The sequence below is a fragment of the Anolis carolinensis genome, chromosome 1 (assembly GCF_035594765.1).
Source record: "Anolis carolinensis isolate JA03-04 chromosome 1, rAnoCar3.1.pri, whole genome shotgun sequence".
Classification (NCBI taxonomy): domain Eukaryota; kingdom Metazoa; phylum Chordata; class Lepidosauria; order Squamata; family Dactyloidae; genus Anolis; species Anolis carolinensis.
In genome coordinates, this window is record NC_085841.1 from 305,561,233 (window position 1) to 305,587,405 (window position 26,173).

Consider the following 26,173-nt stretch of genomic DNA (forward strand, 5'->3'; position numbering starts at 1 on the left):
CAATAGTCCTTTAAGGAATGGTATGAATTAGTCCAAAGCATTGAAGAGATATGTCCAATATTATTGTCCAAAGTCCAGAAACCGAAATACGCTCAAAACTGATGAAAAGTTATTGAGTGGGGAAACAACAAGAAAGCAGGAGTAAATAACAAAGTCCAAAGTCACTAGAAAGTCTTGGATTTCAAGTCAGGCAAAAGACAAAGCTAAAAGCAATCTGGATTCAGGAACAAGGCAAGGACGTGAATTCACTCCGGATTAAAACGGGAGTCACGGCTCGGCTTGGCCGCCAGGAAGCATGAGACTCGGCTTGAAAATCAGGGAACTGGAAACGGTGAAGTCGCTACGTTGACACCACAACTGGCTCACAGTGCAAGACACTTTTATAGAAGTTAGATCTAATAACAGCAAAGGGAACCCAACTCCCCAAAGTTCCCAAAACAATCTGCTATCCAGTATCCCCTCTAGACGCCAGTCGTTGACTCCTGCGAAGCTGCTGTGTCTGGGATCTTTGTTGCTGCAAAAACTGTCTTCTGTTAAAGGATACATTCCCTGGGGAGCTTGGAACATCTGGTTCTTCCACGGGAGTAATGTTATCAGTATCTCTCCCAATTAAGGAAGCCTCGGAGCTATCCACAGCTGGGGTCTGTAATTGGAAGGAACTCGGAGGAGAACTGGGTGAAAAGTCAGTGTAAGCTTCATCCTGGTCAAAGTTCATTTCTGAACCAGGTTCAGAATCCAAAGACGGCTGGGATATAACATGTTCACTGGTCACTGGGTTTTTGCAGATTTCTTTCTATGATTAGACAGAAAAAAAACAAAATACAAAGTAAACAACAAGAAGCGTTTTCACCAGTCCAGTGGCAAGATCAATTTCTAGGAGAGAGTAAGAGATCAAAATGTCATTCTTGTTGACTACATTCAGATATAGTTATAAACTATAATTTATTGTTATATGAACAGCCCTTAGGCTCATACACTCCCCTCCAAGACAGCTATAATCAGAAAGGTTTGCTTCTGTTTTCAGTTATTTACTTTGAGTTTGTTATGAGCTAACTTTATATATCACAATTTGAAGTGGGTTGACTTTAGAAACCATAGTACTGGCCTTACATTTTTAATATCTAAAACTATTCTTTTTCCCAAATATTATTTATTTGCTAGGAAAGTAGGGGATGGGGGGGACAAGGGAAGGAAGAATAAAAATTTGGGGATAATAGATTAATTATTCTTTAAAGGAAGAAGAAAAACTGTGTGCAGGACAAGAAGGCTTGGAGTGTTACCTACTTCTTAAGTTAAACTTTTACCTTGACTGGGATGAAACGCTCACAGACCCTGGCACCATTGCCACTGGACCATGAAACAAAAATAATAGACTCTGTGGTTCTGAAGGTCCTGCAAACCATGGGAAAGAGGTAGCAGCACTCTTCTGGTAGTCACAGTAATTTGCCAGCATAAGCTGCAAAACAAGCAGCAAATGATTAAACAGCTGGGTGGATCTCATATAAGTCGAGGAAAGGTTTTGGAGCAAAAAACTATGGATAAACTGAGGGTGATTTTGAGGAGAAGGAAAAGCACGAACACCACCTTGGGGACCAACTGTTCTTAGACACTTCTACCACCATTTTCCCACCCAGGCATTCAAAAAGTCTTCATATAATGCTAGTTATTTATTACTACTGTTGTTTTACATGTGTCTTTGCTGCTGCTTTTCTCTTGCGACAGACTAAAATCCTTCTTTTATGTGCTGCTTAAAGCACCCATGAGTAACCAAGTGGAAGATCACTCTCCCTCCCTTCCTTAGCCCAGGCTGCCTCCCGCTTCCCCGGTTGTAGTTGTGGCAAGGTCCCATGTTCGCTCTCCTATTCCGTCTGCCATCTACTGCCTCTGAGTAGGCCAGAAAGGAATGAGCTTAGTCCATCCTCTCTACCATAACATGGGAGCGCCAAAGAACAGCAATCACCACTATTTTTGAGCAGGCATTACAAAAGATCAGAAGAAGCAACATGGCAAACATAGCAAATAGAGGTAGCACCTGAATATGTCAACCCAGCTTTTTGGATATCAAGTTTAAAAAAAAAAACCAAGCAGGTCATACACAGATACATACAATATTTTTGAAGACTTTCTACTAGAGAGAGAATTGGTATTCATTCATCTGAGCCAATAAGATGTTAGAAGGCAGAATGGAGAGCCAGAAAAGGACATTGGAACAGTGGAGGCAGGAGCTGGAAGCAAGTGAACTGAGCAATCAAGATTACCCAATAACAATTTAAAAATCAAAACACAATGGATGTCCTAATATTAATCCTAAAGAGCATTCATTGTGTCCGTCAGGTTAGCACTTGAAGAAGACTTCATAGAAGACAACTATAGAAGACAACAAATCCAATGGGATTTTGGTCTGCATAAATAGGGGCATAGTGTCTAGATCCAGGGAAGTCATGCTACCCCTCTGTTCTGCCTTGGTCAGACCACACCTGCAATACTGTGTCCAATTCTGGGCACCACAATTGAATAAGGAAATCTGTTCCTGGCTTGAAAGTCTTATTTCCCATTTCACAGGGCTTTTTGGGGCCAAGAGTTTGTGACTTGAACCCTGAGCGCTTGAACCCAAAGAAGGATTCAGCCATGGCTGGGGTCCCCAAACTTAGGGAATCCATTCCAGCAGAGAGGGTTTCTGGAAATGAGTCCCACGCAGTGCTTTGCGGAGGCCAAACAAACAAACACACACAAAGCAAGAGAGGCAAGAGTTTTGTTTGAACCCAGAGTAACTTTGCAGGGCGCTCCAGACTTGAGTGCGCCCAGCTAATTTGGGATCTGGGAGCGATGGGACTTACAATCAAACAAACCAACACTCACAAAGCAAGAGAGGCAAAGGCTTTGTTTGAACCCAGAGTAACTTTGCAGGGCGCCCCAGACTTGAGAGCGCCCAGCTAATTTGGATTCTAAGAGCAATGGGACTTGCAATCAAACAAACCAACACTCACCAAGAGAGGCAAGGGCTTTGTTTGAACCCTGAGTAACTTTGCAGGGCGCTCCAGACTTGAGTGTGCCCAGCTAATTGGGGATCTGGGAGCGATGGGAGTTGCAATCAAACAAACCAACACACACAAAGCAAGAGAGGCAAGGGCTTTGTTTGAAGCCAGAGTAACAATGCAGGGCGCCCCAGACTTGAGAGCGCCCAGCTAATTTGGGTTCTGAGAGGGATGGGACTTGCAATCAAACAAACCAACACTTACAAAGCAAGAGAGACAGAGTAACTTGGCCTTGGAGTGCCTTGAGGAGCTAGGGCCAACAAACAACCAAAAAATACGCCCTTTCCCCTAGTAACAACAAGATACCACCCCCAATTTTTATCCCAAAAAAAAGCTTCTTGTAGCTGCTTGCTTAATGCTTGAATTTGAAATAAAATGCGTCACTAGTTTCGCCTTCCCAACCCCCACCTTTTTTCACAAAAATAAAACATTACTTCTTCTTCATTTTATAATTTTAAAAGAAAAAAAAGTACCCCCTTTCCCACCCTTTTCTTCGGAGTTCTTCTTTCAATGCCTGCCCTGCCCTTGCCAGGGCAATCTGAGTCACAGGCAGCAAAAGATAAAGAGTCCACCTGGCACCCAAAGCATTTGCAAAGCCAACCTCCTTCTCCAACCTCCCAGCCCAGAATGTAGCCTCGTGGCTTGCACAGGCACTTTTCAGGGAGGAGATGCTTCAAAAATGCATTTTTATTTCAGAACAAATAACGAGCCCATTACAAGAATGGGCTCAAACACGTTGAAATCGCGCATTTAATCCAAAGCGCTAAACCGCATCAGAACCCCGTTTGCAAATCGATATGCAGTAGAGTCACTTATCCAACACTCGCTTATCCAACGTTGTGGATTATCCAAAGCATTTTTGTAGTCAATGTTTTCAATACATCGTGATATTTTGGTGCTAAATTCATAAATACAGTAATTACTACTTAGCATTACTGCATATTGAACAACTTTTTCTGTCAAATTTGTTGTATAACATGATGTTTTGGTGCTTAATTTGTAAAATCATAGCATAATTTGATGTTTAATAGGCTTTTTCTTAATCCCTCCTTATTATCCAACATATTCGCTTATCCTACGTTCTGCCGGCCCGTTTATGTTGGATGTGAGACTCTACTGTATATACAATTTTATTCCGACTTTTGACGATTCCGATAAATTCGCCCTTGCCTAATAGCCATGTATAAATATGTGAAGGGAAGTCATAGGAGGGAGAAAGCTTGTTTTCTGCTGCCTAGGACGCGGAACAATGGCTTCAAACCACAGGAAAGGAGATTCCACCTGAACATTAGGAATAACTTCCTAACAGTGAGGGCTGTTCAGCAGTAGAACTCTCTGCTGCAAAGTGTGGTGGAGGCTCCTTCTTTGGATGCTTTTAAACAGAGACTGGATGGCCATCTGTCAGGGGTGCTTTGAATGCAATTTTCCTGCTTCTTGGCAGGGGGTTGGATTGGATGGCCCACAAACTCTCTTGCAACACTACGATTCTCTGATTCTCTGATTGCGTTTTGTGATTATGTATCTGTGGCGCCCCTGAAGTCAAAAACTTGAACCACACTTTGCATAATTGTAACCTATATGAAAAAGAAAGGAAACAATACTTATGGCCTTTTATTTGTAATAAAACGAACTGGGATATTACGGCCAAAACTTCATTTTTGTTGGCCGGCTATAACCCCACTCTGACAACAGATGTGGCCCTGTATTTGTTTAAAGCTGCTAAAATATCTGTATTTTATTTTAAGTGAACTGGTTAAAGAAGCCAGAGGGGGGTTGGTCGAGTGGGTAAGAGTGGTGGTGAACGCCTCCTTCTGGGAAGGCAGACTCCCAGCCGGCCTCAAACAAGCCATAATAAAACCGCTGTTGAAGAAGCCATCACTTGACCCCACTAACTGGAATAACTTTCGGCCTGTTTCCAATCTTCCCTTTTGGGGCAAGGTCGTAGAACACGTGGTTGCCTCACAACTCTAGGGATTCTTGGTCGAAACTGATTATCTGGATTCAGCACAGTCTGGCTTCAGACCGGGGCATGGAACTGAGACGGCCTTGGTCTCTTTGGTGGATGATCTCCGCAGAGAGCTGGACAGGGGGAGTGTGTCCCTGCTGGTTCTCCTGGATCTCTCAGTGGCCTTCGATATTGTAGACCACAGTATCCTTTTGGGTCGCCTCACGGGAATGGGCCTTGGGGGTACTGCGTTGCAGTGGCTCCAGTCCTTCCTTGAAGACCGTACCCAGAAGGTGTTGATAGGGGACAGCTGTTCAACCCCACAACCATTGTCTTGTGGAGTCCCACAGGGTTTAGTACTGTCCCCTTTGTTGTTTAACATCTACATGAAGCTGCTGGGTGAGATCATCCAGAGTTTTTGAGTTCAGTGTCATCTGTACGTGGATGATGTCCAACTCTATCACTCCTTTTCTCCAGCTTCCAAGGAGGCCGTCCAGATCCTGAACCAGTGCCTGGCTGCTGTGTTGGACTGAGTGAGGGTGAACAAATTGAAGTTGAATCCAGACAAGACAGTCGTAAGGCCAAACAGTCGTATAGGGTTACAGCCTGTGCTGGATGGGGTCGCACTGCCCCTGGAGGCGCAGGTTCGCAGTTTGGGTGTCCTCCTGGACTCATCGCAGAGCCTGGAACCCCAATTCAAACTTGTGCGCCAACTGCACCCGTACCTTGGGAAGCCTCACATGGCCACACTGGTCCACGCTCTTGTTACATCTCGTTTGGACTATTGCAATGCGCTCTATGTGGGGTTGCCTTCAAAGACTGTTCGGAAGCTGGAACTAGCCAATGTTCCGCAGCCAGGTTATTAACTGGAGGGCCATTCTGGGAGCAAACAACTCCTCCTCTGTTGAAGCAGCTCCACTGGCTGCCTGTTAGCTTCCGGGCACAATTTAAAGTGCTGGCTTTGGCCTACAAAACTTTAAACAGCTCTGGTCCAACTTACCTCTCCGAACGTATCTCCCCCTATGAGCCGCCCCGCAGATTGAGATCTTTGAGTGAAGCCCTGCTCTCGGTCCTGCCGCCGTCACAAGTGCGGTTGGCGGGGACGAGAGACAGGGATTTTTCAGTGGTGGCTCCACAGCTTTGGAACTCCTTGCCAAGGGAGATTAGGGAAGTCCCCTCACTCATCTTTTTTAGGAAGCAGCTGAAGACCTGGATGTGGGCCCAAGCTTTTGGCCCATTCTAGGATATGAGTTGATATAACCTGTTGTATTCGTTGGATTAATGTGAAGTTGAATACAGACTGGCTCTGACTTTTGACCCAATGCTACTGGCCCTGTTGTAACCATCACACAGTGTTTTATTGTTTTAATTGGGTATGATATTGGTTTTTAAGTGTGTTTCATGATTGTTGGTTTTTACTATATTTTGTATTATATGTGGCATTAATCTTGCCATTATGTAAGACCGCTCTGGGTCCCCCTGGGAGAGAAGAGCAGTATATTAAATAAATAAATAAATAAATAATATAGCTTTTTGATCAAATCAGAGCCATTTTATCAAAATAGATTCAGGCATATTCCCGATAACACAAAGCCATGGTATAAATGTTTTTTTTTAAAGAAAATTAGGTGTTGCATGTATCCAGCAAGTATTCACAGCAGAAAGAATCTACTTCCCCACACTAACAGCTGAATCCCAACAAGGGAGTGTTTTGCTATATGAAAATATAATAGCATTATATAGACACTTATATGTTTTTTCTTTGAAAAAATATTTTAAAAGCTAATATATTTTCTTAAAGAAAATTTGCAAACTGTGGGAGGTTTTATGAGAGTCTTTTATTTGTTTAATCTTTTCACAGACACTGTAATTGTTCTACTATTACTGCTACTGCTACTATAATTTGGATGCCATAGGCATATTTGTTAAGCGGGATCCAGAACTGCAGTTAATGAAGTTTCATTGTCTACCAGAGGAAGGAATTACCATGACTTCCCCGCAGTTCCACCTTTCTCTTATAGCTCAGAGTGATACCTTCCATGCTGCTCCAGAAAGTTGTGAGATCCTTCAAAACAGCATGGGAGGTGATACTGGAAGACTGGCTGAGGAAGAAGAAATCTGACAAATATGACATCTACCTTTTGTTGCTATATGTGTCCATGGTGGTGCAGCTATTGAAAACTCTTCAGTTACATATGATGTTGGTGGCAACCAGTTTAGAAAAGTATGAAGTATTAGCTCATAAATGTAATTAAACACACTGGAATGCATCAAGCCTTGTACTCAACAGCATTCCACTCAAACTGATGCAAGGTCATGGAAGGATTTCTTGCTGATTCCTTTTGCTCCTTGTAGCCCCATGAAGACCAGCTCTCATTGAGCACCGGATCACTTTCAAAGTGATGGTACTTATCTTTAAGGCCTTACATGGTCTAGGGCCGATGTACCTGAGGGACCGCCTCACTCCCTACAAACCCCAGAGATCCCTCCGTTCTGAGGACCAAGACCTGGTGGAAGTCCCCAGTTTTAAGGCCTTGCGTCTAACAGCAACTAGACGCAGAGCCTTTTCAGCAGTGGCGCCATCTCTCTGGAACACCTTGCCACCTGAAGTCCGTGCCTTGCGGGACTTGTCGGCTTTCCGCAGGGCATGTAAGACACACTTGTTTCGGCAGGCCTTTGAGTTCTGTTAGATGTTTTAAAAGGTGCTTTTAGGATGTTTTAAAGATGTTTTTAAAGATGTTTTAAAGATGTTTTAAGATGTTTTAAGATGTTTTAAAATTGTTGATTTTAGCCAGTTCTTGTAAGCCGCCCCGAGCCCTAGGGGAGTGGCGGCATATAAGTTTGAAAAATAAATAAATAAATAAATATGCTGGAGGACTCTCCAGAACAGTGTGGACTGTTATGTTGTGGGGCTGTGGGGGGGGGGGGGGGAGGAATCAGAAAACAGTACTGCTCTACTTTTCGTTATTAGAAGTAATTGATAGATCATATTCTCTTTGTTAAGTGAAGCCCCCTTTCTTTTCCTGAATAAAGGTGTCTAGGTCTAGCCCATTGTCAACCTGTAACCTCTGACTGATACAGTTTACAATATTTTAGCAATAACCTAACTTGATTCTCACTTCCCCATTATTCAGTCAAGTTACACATCATCAACCTGTGCAAGGGGCATGGGTGGTTAGGATATGGATGTAGAGGATTATGGTTGACCACAATTATACTGCAGTCAGGAACAGAATTGAAATTGCTTTCAGAGTCAGGAGCCATTAACACGCTGCACATCCCCTTAAGGAGCTTGAGAGTACTGTTGGATCACTGAAGGTCTAATTGGTTTTTGTGGCTCAAAGTGCCACAAAGGGTTAGATTTGACTGGCCTACCACCCATGTCATTTCCTGAGAAAGGATAGCCTGACCACATGGACACTGAACATGAATATTGTAATATTTTAGCAGATAACGTGGAAGCTGCAGCCAGTACAATAAGCCATTGCCAGACTGCTAGAATGTTACAGAGTGTGGCTGCTAGTATCCTTCTGGCCTGAGTTCAAGGTGCAGGTAGTACTGCTGAAAGCCATTCAGTACTTGAGGGAGCCTCTCTCCTTAGATATTTCTAACTGATCATTGAGATACTTGGGTAGATATTTTTTCTAAAGGACCCTTCCTGTGCATATCACTAGTGGGACCAATACAGACAACCTTCCACATTCGTAGGATTTAGGGGCACAGGATCTCTGCAAAAGTATTTTTTAAATGACCCCCCCCCCCAACATGCATCAACAGCACTCATTCATCACTCTATAACTTGTAGCCTTGGTTGGTGCTGTTAGGTAGATAGGTGATTGAAAAGAGAGGATTGGGAAGAAGCATGAGGTGATGGGTTGGAAAGGGGCAAGTTAAAACTTGGCTATTAAAATTTCAAGGCATAGAAATTGTACCCTGATGCGATTTGTTTGTTTGTTTGTTTTTACTTTTGCAATGATATTTGAACAAAGAGATGCAAGAAAGATAAGAGAACTTCATTTTCTAAGAAAGAAAAATAAACATTCAGTGTTGCTAATGTTGTTGGTTTCGTGAAATTCAGATTAGGTACACATGGTTTCTACTTGTTTTAAATAGTTTTTGTTTGAAATTGTCACATGGATTTACATTATTTAAAATATACATTTTCTATAAACCTTTGATATAATGTGAAATAGAAATATTTTCATTAATTGGTAAATGCATATAATCAGTTACATTCAGTATTGTCAGAAATAGAAAACAATGAAAAGTTTGTGTACATTACATGAGCAAAGACATGAGGTAGTTGTACTTCTACCAGATTTTGTTTAAGAAATTAAATTGCTTGGAAGCAATTTGTCTTTCAGACAGAAGTGTCTGTGTTAATGTTATTTACCTATTGGATATTCAGAATATGGCATTTCATTGTTTTGAACGTGGGAGTAATTTAAGAATCTTCAGTGATGAAGACCCATCTTCTGAAAATTCCAATCTTGGGTCTATAACATGTTAATATATATTTTGAGGCAGGGGATGAAGATATGTAATTTAGATATTCTGTCTCATTTGCCTTACAAATAAAAAATGTTCAGTGGCCAATAAAATCTCTAATAGAAGTTTAGGAAAAATAGTAACTTCAACATTTTAACATGTGCAGATTTGGTGATTGCAAGATTTATTCCAACTTGTCCCCATTTTTCTTTAGTGCAGTATGTTTTAAATCAGTTCACCTAAATTGATAACATAACTTATTTAAATCACATTTGAATTATCTAGTAACTTTATTTTTTTGTATACTGCCTCCATTTCCCCGAAGACACTCGGTGTGGCTTACATGGGGACAAGCCCAATCAGACAGATTAAAAACACAGCTCAATAACATTTAAAACAACATCATAACAACATAAAAACAACATCATCAAACAACTAATAGCCTGAACAGTAATACATACTGACAAATAAATACTTAACTAGATATACTGGATAGTTTATTTGCTGCATTGATGGAAAAACATCTGTTACTATGGAAAAAGAACATATGTATATTAAAATGATAGATATTTTTCTGATTTTCATACTGCTGTTTTGCAGGTCATAGTGCTGTAGACATCACAAAGGTAGCAAGAAGACACCGTATGTCTCCATTTCCATTGACATCTATGGACAAAGCCTTCATCACAGTGCTGGAGATGACCCCAGTGCTTGGAACAGAAATAATAAATTATCGAGGTATTTCATATGACTTAAGACATTTTGAGAAGTTGGAAGGAGTTTTTTATTTTTCATTTGGTATGTTATTCTGTGTTCAATCTTTCTAAAGTGTTTAGCAAGGCACTCTTTGGATGGAATGAATATGCAAACAGAGGTATCAGACCTGTGAAGGACTCAAAGGTGAAATTTAATCTGGGGATGTCTGATTTATTCTTCATTCTTCTACACCAGACAGTTTGGTAGCAATCACTGATTCGTGGCTGAAAGATAAAAGTTTAAAATATGTTAAAAGAAATATATTGTAACATCACTCAGTAAGATAACATTAAAGGGTGTTGTTGTTATTATTATTATTATTTATTTATTTACCACATTTGTAGCCCGCCTTTCTCAACCCCAAAGAGGACTCAAGGCAGCTTACCACAGGCACTTGTTCAGTACTTACAAAGCACATATCCAGCATATATTAAAAATATACAGAAATTAAGGTTAAACAATAACATTAAAAACTTAACAATCAATTATGTCCGAGAGACATAGTCAAAGCCGTTCCATGGTCATTGCACAAATATAAATATATTATTGCACTGCGTTCTTTACCAAAGGCTTGATCCCAGAGCCAGGACTTCACTTTCTTCCTGAAGGCTAGGAGAGAGAGGGCCAATCTTATATCGCTAGGGAGGGAGTTCCCAGCCAAGGGGCCACCACCAAGAAGGCCCTGTCTCTCGTCCCCACCAGCCGCGCTTGCAAAATAGGCGAGACCGAGAGCAGGGCCTCCCCAGATGATCTTAATCTTTGAAGAGGTTCATAAGGGAATATATGTTTGGACATGTAAGCTGGGCCAGCCCCGTTTAGAGCTTTATAGGCTAAAGCCAGCACTTTGAATTGTGCTCTGTAGCAGACTGGCAGCCAATGGAGCTGGCGTAACAAGGTAATTGTGTTTTCAAAGGCCATCCCACATAGAGCGCGTTGCAGTAATCTATACGGGGTGTAACCAGAGCGTGGACCACCGTGGCCAAGTCAGACATCCCAAGGTACAGGCGCAACTGGTGCACAAGTTTTAGTTGTGCAAAAGCTCCCCGGCCACTGCCGAAACGTGGTGTTCCAGGCTCAACGACGAATCCAAGAGAGCCCCCAAGCTGCGAACCTGCGTCTTCAGGGGAGTGCAACCCCAACCAACACAGGCTGTAACCCTATGCCCTGTTCGGCCTTACGACTGACCAGGAGGATCTCTGTTTTGTCTGGATTCAATTTCAATTTGTTCGCCCTCATCCAGTCCGACACAGCTGCCAAGTACCGGTTCAGGACCTGAACAGCCCCCTTAGTAATAGGTGGGAAGGAGTGGCAGAGTTGGATATCATCTGCATACAAATGACACTACCCTAAAACTCCGGATGATCTCTCCCAACAGCTTCATGTAAATGTTAAACAATATGTGGGACAGAACTGATCCCTGCTGGACTCCACAAGACAACGGTTGTGGGGCCGAGTAGGTGTCCCCCAGCAACACCTGGGAACAACCCTCCAGAAAGGACTGGAGCCACTGCAGAGCAGTACCTCCAAGCCCCTTACCTGCGAGGCGTCCCAGAAGGATACTGTGGTCTTGAAGGCCGCTAAAGGCTGCTGAAAGGTCCAGCAGAACCAACAGGGACACACTCCCCCTGTTCAGTTCCTTGCGTAGATCATCTACTAAGGCAACCAAAGCTGTTTCGGTTCTATGTGCCGGCCTAAAGCCAGACAGCGAGGGATCCAGATAATTGGTGTTTTCCAAGAATCCCTGGGGTTGCGAAGCCACCACACGTTCCAAGACTGCCCAGAAAGAGGAGACTGGAAATTGGCTTGAAGTTTCCAAATTGAATGAGATGGTGTTTTCAACAGCGGTTTGATCACAGCCATTTTTAGGCTCACTGGAAATTTGCCTTCCTGAAGGGAGGCATTCACCCCCACCTTCACCCACTCTGCCAAACCCCTTCTGGCCTCCTTCACCAGCGAGGATGGGCAGGGGTCTAGGATACATGTGGTGGGCCTCGCCTCTCCAAGAATCTTGTCCACGTCCTCGAGCTGCACTAATTGAAAAGAAGCCATCAAAATAGTAGGTGTTCATGTTACATCCTCAGAGACTGCCATTAACATGGTGTCAAAGTCAGAGTGAATCAAAGTGACTTTGTCCACAAAGAACCAAGAAAATGCTTCACAGCGAGCTACCAAGTTATCAGGGATCCCATCGTGGGAGACAGGGTTTAACAGCTCTCTGACTACTCGGAACAGCTCTGCCAGACGGTTCTTTGCTGATGCAATATTAGCCGTAAAGAAAGCTTTCTTTGCAACGTCTATTGCCATGGCATATGCAGATAGGAATACAGCCGTGTTCAGTTTGACTCGCTTGGCTTTAAGCGCCACACACACTCTAGACTCCTCTTCTTTCATTTCATCGCTGCCAGCTCCTCGTTGAACCAAGAAGCTGGTTTAGCTCGGCTACTTAAGAGGGGACGTTCTGGAGCAATGGTGTCAATTGCTCTGGTCATCTCCCAGAGAGAGACCAGAGCATCAACAGGATCACCTACCGAGGTAGTGGAAAATTCTCCAAGAGCCATCAGGTATCCATCTGGATCCATAAGCCTCTTGGGGTGGACCATTTTAATAGGTCTTCCATCTGTGCAGAGGTTAGGGGGTGCAGTAAGCCTAAACCTGATCAGGTGATGGTCAGTCCATGGCAACGGAGCAATAGACAGCTCCTCCACACCGTTACTTTCTTCCCATCCCTGGCAGAAAACCAAATCAAGTGTGTGTCCCGCTCTGTGGGTCGAACCAGATACCTGTTGGGACAGCCCCATGGTTGCCATGGTGGCCATGAAGTCCTGGGCTGCTCCAGAAAGGGTGCTCTCAGTGTGAATGTTGAAGTCCCCCAGCACAATGAGCCGTTGGGACTCCACCACCAGGCCGGAGATCACCCCCGCTAGCTCAGGTAGGGAGACTTAGTGCAGCAGGGTGGTTGGTACCCTAGCAGAATCCCTATTCTGTCCCGATCACCAACCCTCAGGTGGACACATTCAAAAGTGGTTGACTGTGGCACCTGGTCAGGGAGATGAAATCCCTATAGACCACTGCGACCCTGCCTCCCCGCCCTCCAGATCTTGGTTGGAGCACAGAGCTGGGAGAGATTACACCCCCCCCCCCCCCAAGCCTCATCCAGCCAGGTCTCCGTTATGCATGCCAGATCTTGCCCGCTCATGTAGAATTAGTTCTTGGATGGTTGCTGGTTTTCCATTGACAAACCTAGCGTTCAACAACACCACCTTTAGTCTGGAGGGACCGCCATCTTGGGTACTCAGTTTTCACCTTGTCAGGAGACCGTTTTGGAACTACAAGAACTCGCTCGCAAACCCTAGGCCAAATTCATGGTTTCCCTTTCCCATATCTTCCCCTCCTCAATATTACTCTTATGGGGGTCCCTCGACTATCGAAACTCCCCCTTCTCCCAACCCTGCTTTTTTCTCAGAATGGAGACCTAAAGCAGCTCATATTTTGAGCTGTACTCGAAATTTGAACTGGAGCTATAGGGGAATGTTTTAAAAGTGCTTTTTAAAGAAGCCCTCAGTTATATACTACTATAGCCTACATTATGGTATTGTGAGGGAAAGACATGTAGAGAAAAGAAGTCTGAACACCACCGCAAGCTCTTTGAAGGAAAATCGGGGCAAACATCTTACCTATTCACTCTTCTGTTATCTAACCTTGCTCTCAGCATTGTATGTTTTGTTCATTGCATCTGTTACAGTTTTATTGTAAATTGCTGGCTGGCTGGACTATATCTTTTAACTCTGAGTTTCTCTTACCATTTCCTGACTGGTTTCAATAACGAATTGAAAGTTTGCTTTATGAAATGTGTTGTGCAAATATGAACCTAATCTTTTGGTAACTTTCTACAGTTTGAATTTGCTAACAAAGATTCATTCATCCTCCAACTCCTTCCCCTTCTGTCTCTTCATATATCAGATGGAATGGGCAGAGTCCTTGCTCAAGAAGTTTATGCAAAAGACAACCTACCACCCTTCCCAGCTTCAGTAAAAGATGGCTATGCTGTCAGAGGTAAATGCTACTAACTTTGACCCTGAACTGACATTTCAGAAAGTTTAGCTTCACAACAGATTGCATGCTGATATATGATCAATAAATTAGTCTTTGCCTTGCTTAAATTGATTCAAGGTGGTCTCTAAACATTTATTTTGTATAACGGATTAAACATACATTCATTTGAGACACCAAACTTGCTGCCATCCACAATGTTCCTTTAAGGGCTTAAATCCTGCTTCTGCTGTTCTGTAGAAAATGTGTATTTATTTATGGCTGACACATGTAAAAATAGCTCAGGTCTATTTATTCTCATTTCCATCCGTTTCATATATAATTGCATTTAATGTAATCTGTGTATCGTGCTGTAAATAAATCAGTGTTGATTTTTTTAGCATTTTAGTTCTGTTAGTGTCATCACTGCCATCCTGGAATCCACTGGAATGTCAAAGTGTAAAAAATGTTCAGGGGCATTATTTTATAGGGATACATCAAACATGTTTTTGTAGTGGGCAACTGCCAGTGGTTGGGGAGAGCTGTGAGACTTTGGAGAACTATATTCATTCCTCTATCATACTTTTCAACCTTACAATAAAAAAATCTAATCTCAGCTGTTTGGGGCCCTAGAGAGTTCTTTTTTCAAACCAGTAACTATACTGATTTACTTCCTGACTTTAAAAACCTCTTTCCAAAACCTTAAACTAAGTAGGGGAGAGGAAGACTGTGGAAACACTGCATGTTTATTATTACGTAGAATAATGTTGTATTGTGCATGTTATAGAATAGTTATAAAGCTGCTTTGGCATTCCAGCTGTATCACAGTTGTGCAAATCAGTGTATATATACAAGATGTGCCCTTCTATATTTGCAAGTTGAACTGTTCTGAGATTCCCTTGGGTTTTCTTCAGCTTTATATGCAGATAAAGAGTCATCATCATCGGCAATCACTCACGTCCACGTATGATTGTCTTCCAAGTGTAGTGTTTTGGTGGTGGGTAACTGTAGAAACATATTCTTGATCCTCATGTTCTTCCATGGTGAGGACATGGATTTCCAGGTGGAAGGCAGTCCCGGTCAGGATTGGCTTGGCGTGCCTTTCTCTTGACACATTTCTCCCTTTCACTCTCCATTCATGCCTCTTCGATTTCCACAGCACTTTTGGTCACAGCTGACCTCCAGTTAGAATGCTCAAGGGCCAGAGCTTCCCAGTTCTCTGTGTCGATACCTCAGTTTTTAAGGTTACATTTAAGCTCCTCTTTAAATCTCTTTTCCTTCCCCCCCCCCAAGGGAATTTTTTATTAATCATTATTATTTTATAATACACTAGCTGTGCCCGGCCACACGTTGCTGTGGCGAAGTTTGGTGGTATGGGAAATAAAGTATTGAGGAATTGGTGGTAGTTAAGGTAAAGGGTCAAGGTTTTCCCCTGACGTTAAGTCCAGTCATGTCTTAGTCTGAGGGTTGGTGGTCATCTCCATTTCTAAGCTGAAGAGCCAGCGTTGTCCATAGACTCCTCCAAGGTCATGTGGGATGACTGCATGGAGCGGCGTTACCTTCCCGCCGGAGTAGTACCTATTGATGCACTCACATTTGCATGTTTTTGAATTTCTGGGTTGGCAGAAGCTGGGGCTAACAGTGGGCGCTCTCTCCGCTCCAATTCAAACCTGTGGCCTTTCGGTCCAGAAGTTCAGCAGCTCAGCACTTTAACACGCTGCGCCATCAGGGGATATTATTTCCTAAAGGTTGTGAATATACAATATTTCTGATTGGTTTTTTTTGTCTGTTGGAGGCAAGTATGAATGCTGCAATTAGGGAAAATGATTAGGATGTAATGGCCTTGCAGCTTTAAAGCCTGGCTGTTTCCTCTGTCAGTGAATTTTTTGTTGGGAGGTGTTAGCTGGCCCTGATTGTTTCCTGTCTGGAATTCCCTTGTTTTCAGAGTTGTGTTGTTTGCAATATTTTATGTGCTTCTACTGTCTGTGGCCCTGAAAAAACAGAGGATTTGCCAGACTTTGATGATGGGAATATTTTGTTGGGAGGTGTTAGCTGGCCCTGATTGTTTCCTGTGTGGAATTCCCCTGTTTTCAGAGTGTTGTTCTTTATTTAGTGTTCTGATTTTAGAGATTGTATTGTTCTGTTTTATTATACCACCTTAATTTTTATATATTCTGATTTTAGTGTTTTTGAATACTTGGAGCCAGATTGTATTCATTTTCACGGTTGACCGCAACACAATAATAATAATAATAATAATAATAATAATAATAATAATAATAATAGTACATTAGAGTCTCACTTATCCAACATAAACGGGGGAGCAGAACATTGGATAAGTGAATATGTATATGCTATGTAGTAATTACTGTATTTATGAATTTAGCACCAAAATATCACGATATATTGAAAACATTGACTACAAAAATGCGTTGGATAATCCAGAACATTGGATAAGCGAGTGTTGGATAAGTGAGACTCTACTGTAATTACAACATAGCTTTTTCTTCGTGTACTCTGTGAATGCACACTAATGGAGAACGCTGCGCCTGCGCAGGCTCCAACGGATACTCTTCCAAGCTAAAGTTTGAAATTTGGCGGTAACCCCGCCCCTCTCCCCAGAGGGTATAAAGGGTGCCCTCCGCGCCCGCTCTCCAGTTCCTTTTTTTCCGCCGCAAAGCTCACTTTGGACTCTTCGTTCTTATGTCAACCACGCGTTTTAAGCGGTGCACTCAGTGTGCCGCTAAGATTCCAGATTCCGACGGACACGCTAAATGCCTTTTCTGTCTCGGCGAAAGCCACGTCGTCGGTACCTGCCGTTTTTGCCTGGCCTTTACAGCTCAGGCCCGAAGAAATAGAGCTGCAAGACTTCGCGCAGCTCTTTACGAAAAAACTCTTGCTCCTGAGGCTTCTACTTCCACCTCGGCCTCGATGGCGTCCAGGCCTGCTCCGTCGGTATCATCTAAAACCTCGAAAACTTCGAGACCGCAACCGACCAAACCGCCCTGCACGGTGACCACCGCTACGGTATCCACCCGGTCGGGCAAAATGGGCCCTTCATCAACTTCAAGTTCGGTGGCTTCGGCCATTTCCACTCGATCCCGCCTGGCTTCGCCGCCATCTTCTTCCGCCATGAAGATTGCCTTCAAGAGGGCTCAGGAGGAATCCAGACGGGCTCAACCTGACTCGGCAGCTGTGTGCCCGATCCCCCCGATGCCAGGAAAATCGCTGAGGGTCGCGTCGAAGCAACCCCCAGCAAAGAAACGAATGATCCAGAGGTCGTCCTCCTCAGCGTCTTCGAAGAAGGACGTCCCCTCCTCTGGGCCTTCCTCTAGGAGATCCTCTCCTATCCAACCAGCACAACGCCTCCACTCCTCTTCCTCTCCTCATGGTCAGTCCTCGGATGCGGACGCTCAAGCCTCCCCCGACCGGTCGGTCAGGACAGTTATTAAGGCTCCCCAGCCGGCACCATCTCGTCTTCCGGCTCGACAAGAACTCTTTCCCCCGGCTCAAACACCTGAGAGGGGTAGACAGATGACGCGTTTAGCCCGTGCCGCCCAGGCCTCCGCGTCCAAGGGCGTTCCTCCACAGCCGGCTCCCGCTGCTCCTGAGGTGATACCTCATCAGGACTCTGTGCTTGTTTCTCCTCCCCGGTCCCCTCAAGGGCCCGAGGAGGATGACCCCGATATCGAACGCCCCGAGTCGATACTCTCCGCCTCCGTTGTCTCTCTCGGTCTCGACCTCTCCCCGCCTCACGACGCCTACGAGGTCGACCCACCTTCCCCGACGGATAATATTCGGGCTTTCTCCGACCAGATGGTCAGAATGGCAGACGCCCTGGGGATGGAAATTAAACAAACCTCAAAGGCTGTTACCGACCCCGTTTTCAAGAGGGTTCAAGCCCAAGCCCCGCCAGCCACCTTGCTGCTTTTTCTTCCATACCTCCTGGACGTAATCCAGGCATCTTGGAAGACTCCATCTTCGATACCTCCAACCTCTAAGAAAATAGAGGCCTGGTACCGAACCGATGACGAAGCCTTGGAATGGCTCAAGCATCACCCTGACCCAAACTCCATGGTGGTAAAGGCCTCCCAATCGTCGGGTCGACACTCCAACTCCCCTGCCGACAGGGAGGGTAAACGATTCGATGCGGTAGGCCGCAAGCTGTACTCCGGCGCTCTCCTCCTTTGCCGTATGGCGAACTACGGGGCCTGCATGGGCGCTTATCAACAGATCCTCTGGGAGAAAGCCCAACCTTTCTTCGCCAAACTTTCTGACGAAGACCGGTCAGTCCTTTCGACCCTCCAACAGGAGGCGGACTCTCTCGCACACCACCAAATTCAAATGGCTAAGCATACCGGTGATACCGCCGGAAAAATGATTGCCCACGCAGTCGCGATCAGACGGCATGCATGGCTTCGGTCCTCAGGACTCTCTTCTTCCTCTCGACAGGTGATCGAAGACCTTCCTTTCGACACCCAGGGCCTTTTCAATTCTGGTACTGATGACAAACTGAAGTCCAATCATGACTTCAAGATTCTCGCAACAAAGTGCGGGATCGATCAGCCTCAGACTCAGCGGACCCGATGGTTCCCGCAACAGTACCGTCGCTACCCTCAGCCTTTTCGTCACCAGCCGTTTCGACGCTCGTCCAGCTCGAGTCACCACAGTCATCAGCAACAACCTCGCCGCCAGCACCAGGTCCCGAAAGGTCGGGGCAAGGGTGCTGCAGCTATGCCACAACCCCAGCAACGGGCCTGACGCCCACTTTCTCGGGGACTTTTCTACCTTCACTACTACTGCCACTGCCATGCCGTTCCTAGGCCCCGACCAGATCCTTCCTCTCTGCTCTTTCCTCGATCGCCTAGCTCCTTTCTACCGCGAATGGGAGTCTATAACCTCAGATGCCTGGGTTCTTCGCATTGTCAGAGACGGCTATGCCTTGGAATTCGAAACTTTGCCCCCCACGGGTCGCATTCTCCACACCGACCCTTCACCGGAAATATGCTCCGAGGTCGACTCCCTTCTGGCGAAGGGCGCAATCCAGCCTTCTCCTTCCGAGCAGGACACTCGAGGTTTCTTCTCGAGATACTTTACGGTTCCCAAACAGGGCGGAGGTCTTCGGCCTATCCTCGACCTGCGGGCCCTAAACCTCTTCATTCTGCCTTCAAAATTTCGAATGGTTTCGGTGGCCTCCATTCTCCCGATGCTCCGACACGGAGACTACTTTGCCTCTATAGACTTACGCGACGCGTATTTCCACGTCTCGGTGCGTCGATCCCACAGACGCTTCCTTTCCTTCAAGCTCCTGGGACAGTCTTACCAGTTCACAGTTTTCCCTTTCAGCCTCGTCACGGCCCCAAGGGTCTTTACGAAGGTGGTCGCCGTGGTGGCAGCGCACCTCAGAAAACAGGGCATAATGGTCTTTCCTTATCTGGACGATTGGATGATTGTCGCGTCCGACCCCTCATCCCTTCAAAACCACGTCTCTCAAGCTCTTTCTCTTCTGCAACGGCTGGGCCTTCAGTTGAATGTCTCAAAGTCTCAACTCCTCCCAACCACAGAGATCCGCTTCATCGGAGCTCTCTTCAACTCCATCACGGAAACCGCCTCCCTACCGAAGGACAGGTTCCTAGCCCTTCAACAACACCTTTCTCTCCTCCTCCGCAACCGCAGTATCCGAGCCCACTCTGTCCAAGTTCTTCTGGGTCACATGGCCTCCACGGTCATGGTTACTCCTTTCGCCAGACTATGTCTCAGACCTCTCCAAAGATGGTTTATAGACTCTTTCAAACCCCATCGGCATCCGAGCTCAATGTTTCTCATGGTACCGAACCACGTTCGCCTCTCCCTTCGTTGGTGGCAGGACCCAGCGAACGTTTGTGTGGGACTTCCCTTCCATCCCTCCCTCCCGTCAGTCACCATCACGACCGACGCCTCCAATTTTGCGTGGGGAGCCCACATGTCAAACCTCACCGTCAGGGACCTTTGGTCCATCCAAGAAAAGTCTCACCACATAAACTTCCTAGAACTGTTATCAATCTTCAAAGCCCACCGGGCGTTTGCTCGCTTTCTTCCCCACAAGACTGTTCTGATACAAACAGACAACGTAGTAGCTATGTACTACATCAACAAACAAGGGGGTACGGGCTCGAGAAAACTGATGACTCTCTCGATGGACATTTGGCTGTGGTGCATAGCGAGACACATAACCCTGTCAGCGGTTCACCTCCCGGGGGCTCAAAACACCCTAGCAGACTCTTTAAGCAGAATGACAACCTCCGCCCACGAGTGGCGTCTCGATCCCAAAATCCTGAAATCCGTCTTCGACGATTGGGGCTGGCCAGCTCTGGACCTTTTTGCCTCCCCCTCGAACGCTCAACTTCCTCGCTTCGGAGCGAGACTACCTCCAAACGCGACTCCGGGCTGTCTCGGAGATGCGTTTCTCCTCGACTGGACCCTCGAGCCCGTCTATCTTTTTCCTCCCTTCCCTCTCATCTCGAGGGTAATAGAGAGACTCTATCTAACGCCGACATCGGCCATCCTGATCGCCCCTGCATGGCCACGCCAGCCGTGGTACCCAACTCTACTCCGGATGTGTGCGGATCCTCCCCGCACTCTCCCAACTCTCCCTCATCTACTATCTTCACAGAAGGGACAGGTCCTCCACCCCGACGTCCCGTCCCTACACCTGACTGCCTGGAGGATACTTCCTTAAATTCTCTCCACCCAGACCTGCAGGCGATCCTTCGTGCCGCCCATAAGACGGCCACGTCAAGAGCCTATGCTTACAAGCTTGCAAAATTCCAAACTTTCCTTCGGGACCGACACGTCGATCCCGCCTCTACTTCGATCCCGCTGGTCCTGGACTTCCTACTTTCTCTTGCGGATCGTCAACTCTCTCTGGCCTCGATAAAATCCTATCTCGCTGCTCTCTCCTGGCATTTCCAGCGTCAGGGACAACCCTCTCTTTTTTCTAACAATCTCATTAAGACCTTTCTTCGAGGTTACAACAACCTGCACCCTCCAGTTCAACCTCCAACTCCCGGATGGAGCCTCGAACTCGTCCTTTCTCAACTAGCTTCAGTTCCCTTTGAACCTATGGCCTCGGCAGACCTTCACCTTCTCTCTTGGAAGACTGCCTTCCTAATCGCTATCACCTCTGCGCGCAGGCCTTCGGAACTCGCTGCTCTTCGGGTGGACGAACCCTACCTCCGTTTCCACCACGACAGGGCTGTTCTTCGCCCGGACATCACCTTCCAACCTAAGGTGGTCTCTGCTTTTCACCTGAACCAGGACATAATACTTCCTGCTTTCTTCCCTAATCCTTCCTCTTCTTTGGAACGGAAACTTCATCTCCTGGATGTCAGGAGAGCCCTCCTTTTCTACAAGGACAGGACTAAGGACATACGTAAGTCACCTAGATTGTTTGTGGCTTACGCTACCCATAAGCTGGGCGAACCGCTTTCTTCTCAAAGACTCTCACACTGGATTGCTCAGACTATCGAACTCGCTTACCAGCTGGCTAAACGCCAACCCCCCTCTTCGATCCGCCCTAGATCAACGAGGGGCCTTTCCACCTCTACGGCCTTCCTGAGGGGCGTCCCTCTCGACTCCATCTGTCGAGCGGCTATCTGGTCCACTCCATCCACCTTTGTTTCACACTACAGGATGGACTCAAAGAACCTCAAGGACTCGGCCTTTGCCAGGTCTATCCTTTCCTCCTGCCTTGCCTAATGTTGTTGCCTTACTCAAAACCAGTTTTCGTGGTTTATCCTTCTTACAAGCTGACCGCTGTCATCCACCCTTTATGTACTCGATGTGTTCAGGGGTTCATTAACGTAGTGCTTGTGTACTATACTTACCCACTGCACTGAAATGTACTTCATGAATACCTCTACCTCTGTTTTCAGGAAATGGTTCTATACTTACCTCTGTATTTTCTTACAGACTATCGCTCACATACAATGTTGTGATTGTGTTCTGGGTCCTAATAACAAGGATCGGTTTTTTTGCACTATACGCTGTTGCATCGTCTTCTTTGACTGTTGCACTTGCTTGTTTTTGCACCTTGTGCTCAATAAATGTGTTGTTTGGACACTAGACTGGTTATCGGGTTTGCTATCCCACCTACCTACACCTCAGCTTGCTAGTCTCCATTAGTGTGCATTCACAGAGTACACGAAGAAAAAGGACAGGTTCACACAATCCCGCCCTTCCTTCCCCACATGCAAACCTCTCCCTTTCTCGCTGCCTTTGCGGCGTAGGAACTGGAGAGCGGGCGCGGAGGGCGCCCTTTATACCCTCTGGGGAGAGGGGCGGGGTTACTGCCAAATTTCAAACTTTAGCTTGGAAGAGTATCCGTTGGAGCCTGCGCAGGCGCAGCGTTCTCCATTAGTGTGAATTCACAGAGTACACTCGAAGAAACACGGTTACAGGTAAGCAACCTGTCCATTATTGAGCATTGAACTACTTTTTCTGTCAAATTTGTTGTATAATATGATGTTTTGATGCTTAATTTGTATAACGATTACCTAATTTGATGTTTAATTGGCTTTTCCTAAATCCCTTCTTATTATCCAACATATTCACTTATACTGCCGGCCTGTTTATGTTGGATAAGTGAGACTCTACTGTATATTGATAATCTTATATTATCTGCTTAGAACTGGATTATATGAGGCCCCTTCCTCACAGCTGTATAAAATGCCCACTGAAGTGGATTATATGGTAGTGTGGACTCAAGATAATCCAGTGCAAAACAGATAATATAAGTTTATAAATGAGTTATATAGCTGTGTAGAAGGGCCTTGAGTCTACACTACCATATAATCCAGTGCTAATTAGATAATCTGTGGAAGAAGCCTAAGTGCGGCCTAAATCTGCCTGTCCCCTAACTGAACCCTGGCTGTCCCTTGGTTGCTAGGAGACCAAGTGGGCAGAGATTAGCCCTCTAAACTGGCAGCAGTTGGATAAAAAAAAATTATTGCTGTCCCTCTTATTAGGACTTTATTTTTCTTTTCTTTTTATTGTATCAACCTAGAGGCGTGGATGATGGGTTGTGATGTCAAATTTCGAGGTTGGGGGGCCTGTAGTTTTGTTGTTTTGTGGGTCGCCGTGATGCCATTACTCATTTATATATATAGATAATCATAGTTACAATACATTTTCCTTTTCCATTCCCTTTTCCCTCCCCACACCCACCCCACCCCTTTCCCTGTTGACAACTGTTTTTTCTTGTTACATGAGCCTTCTTTCCATTCTATCCAATTTTTTCTTCCAGCTTTTGTCATATGGTTTAACAATCTGTAGCCATCTGCTAAATGAAGTCCATATTTCTTTAATTTTATTCTGTTTGTCTGACCATGGGGTTTTTTGTTTCTTATAATGTCCATAATATCCAATTGTATTTGATCCCACATATATTCATACAATTTTTCAAGTGTCCATTTCTTTTTATCCTTCCATCCTCACGCTATTACTGTGTATGCAGCTCTAAACATTATCATTATTAATTCTTGGTTTTGGTCCTTAATTCTTCTATCCCCATATATCCCTATTAACAAAATTTGTATATTTATTTTTTATTTTATTTATTTATTTCCAACATTTATATCCCGCCCTTCTCACCCGAAGGGACTCAGGGCGGCGTACAAAATTGGCAACAATTCGATGCCTACACATAATTAAAACAGCAATAAAAATCCAATAAAACAATTAAAACAATATAAAGATATAAAACATATTATTAAAATCCATTCTTCCAAAATCCTCGTGCTGTAGTATATTTATATCAAATTTTGTTTTAGTATGTAATTCAACCTGGGTTAGAATTTGGTTCCAATTTTTTTTTATCTCTTCACATTTCCACCATAAATGTGAGTTCCATGCCAACATTTGGGATTTAAACCCTGAACCATGTGTGCCAGCTGAATTGGTGTTTTGTACCATTTTGTAATTATTTTCAGTTCTAATTACTTATATCTTTCTATTTTTATTTTATTTAAACCATTGATTATCTTTTCTATCTTTTCTTTTCCTAGGCCCCATTCCTTCTCCCACTTATTTTCCATGATTCTATACATAGATTCCTTATTTTCTATCATTCTTCCATATGTTTTATTTAATCCTTTTTGCCACCAAGTCTCTCTTTTAATATCTTGTATATTATATTTTCTCCCTCATTACTTTCTTCCTTCTTGATTTGTTCCCAAATTCCTCTTAGTGTTAACTAATTTATCCCACCCACTAATCTTTCCAATTGTTTGCATTCCATTAATTCCTTATTTTCATTATATAAATCTTTAATTTTACTATATCCCATTTGTTTCAATTTTTTAATAATACTCCTGTCCTCATTATTTCTTAAACTACCTATCGGGGCTTCTTTTGATAAGTATGGCATCCATTTCTCTTTCCATTTCCCCCATATTTTTAATGCTAATTTCCTTGGGCCTATTGTTTTTTCTATTCTCTCTTTTAATTTTTTTGTAAATATTCCAGTCTCCTTGGCTTTTATTTACTTATATTCTTATATACTTTTATATACTTATATTCTTATCCACTTCTCTTGCTTCTCCTCAACCAATTCTAACAACGGTTTCAGCTGGAATGCTTCATAGCATTCTTGTAACTTTTGTATTCCCCATCCTATTTATTTATTGGATCTATACAACTTCTTATTACTTATTATCGATTTTTTCCCTCCAAATATCTACTTTAAATCTCTTTTCCTGTCCTCCAACATTCCGTTTTCCATTCTTGAGTTGGGAGAATAGTAACTGCTTTGAGAAACAGTGATCAAACAACGTGGCCAGTCCAGCAAAGTTGATGGTGAAGGATCATCGCTTCAGTGCTGGTGGTCTTTGTTTATTCCAGCATGCTGACACTTGTCCACCTATCTTCCCAAGAGATTTGCAGGGTTTTTCAGGCAAAGCTAATGAAATCATTTCAGGGGTTGAGTGTGATGTCTGTAGACAGTCCACGTTTTGCAGGCGTATAACAGAGTTAGAAGGACAGTAGCTTTATAAACAAGCATCTTGGTTTCCATACGAATGTCCCAATCCTCAAACACTCTTTGCTTCATTCAGAAAAATACTGCACTCACAGAATTCAGATAGTGTTGTATTTCAGTGTTAATGTTTACTTTTGTGGAGAGGTGGCTGCCAAAGTAGCGGAAATAATCAACATTTTCTAATATTATACCATTAAGCTGTATTTCTGGCATTGCAGAGGGATTGGCTGGTGCCTGGTGAAAGAATACTTTGGTTTTCTCAATGTTCAGTGAGAGGCCGAATTTTTCATATGTTTCTGTAAGGATGTTTAGAGTAACTTCTGTAAGTCTTCTTATGAATGAGCACAGATTACATTATCATCAGCATATTGGAGTTCTATAACAGATATTGTTACCTTGGTTTTGGCTTTCAGTCTGCTAAGGTTAAATAGCTTGCCATCTGTCCGATAGATTATTTCCATGCCGGTAGGAAGTTTCCATCAACAAGGTTCAGTATCATAGCGATGAAGATGGAGAATAAGGTTGGGACAATAATACATCCCTGTTTGACACATGATTCCACCTTAAATGGGTCACTTTGGGAGCCACTCCTGTCCAATACTGTTGCCATCATGGAGGAGCTTCAAGATGTTCATAAATTTGTCAGGGCATCCGATTTTTTTGGAGGATGTTCCAAACAGCACTACAATTCACTGTGTTGAATGCCTTTATAATATCAATGAATGCCATGTAGAGGCTGATTTTCTTCCCTGCATTTTTCTTGGAGCTGTCGTGCAGTCAAGATCATATCCACTGTTCCTATGGAAGGGCGGAGGCCTTTCTGGGAGGATGTCTTCTGAAATAAATAGAAGGCTGTTTGCAAGGATTCTTGTGAGGATTTTTCCAGCAGAGGTTAGAAGGGAGATA

General features: G+C 44.3%; 1 protein-coding gene across 32 annotated transcripts in view; it reads left to right on the forward strand.

The window, feature by feature from the left end:
• The window catches only part of gphn (gephyrin), a 334,022-nt gene that overhangs the window by 274,263 nt on the left and 33,586 nt on the right, over window positions 1–26,173 (forward strand). For all 32 annotated transcript variants that reach the window (XM_062968004.1, XM_062968007.1, XM_062968014.1 and 29 more), the window contains 2 exons: window positions 10,069–10,206; window positions 14,185–14,277. In XM_062968004.1, coding sequence (XP_062824074.1) covers window positions 10,069–10,206; window positions 14,185–14,277 — 231 coding nt within the window. The remainder of the gene's footprint in view (window positions 1–10,068; window positions 10,207–14,184; window positions 14,278–26,173) is intronic.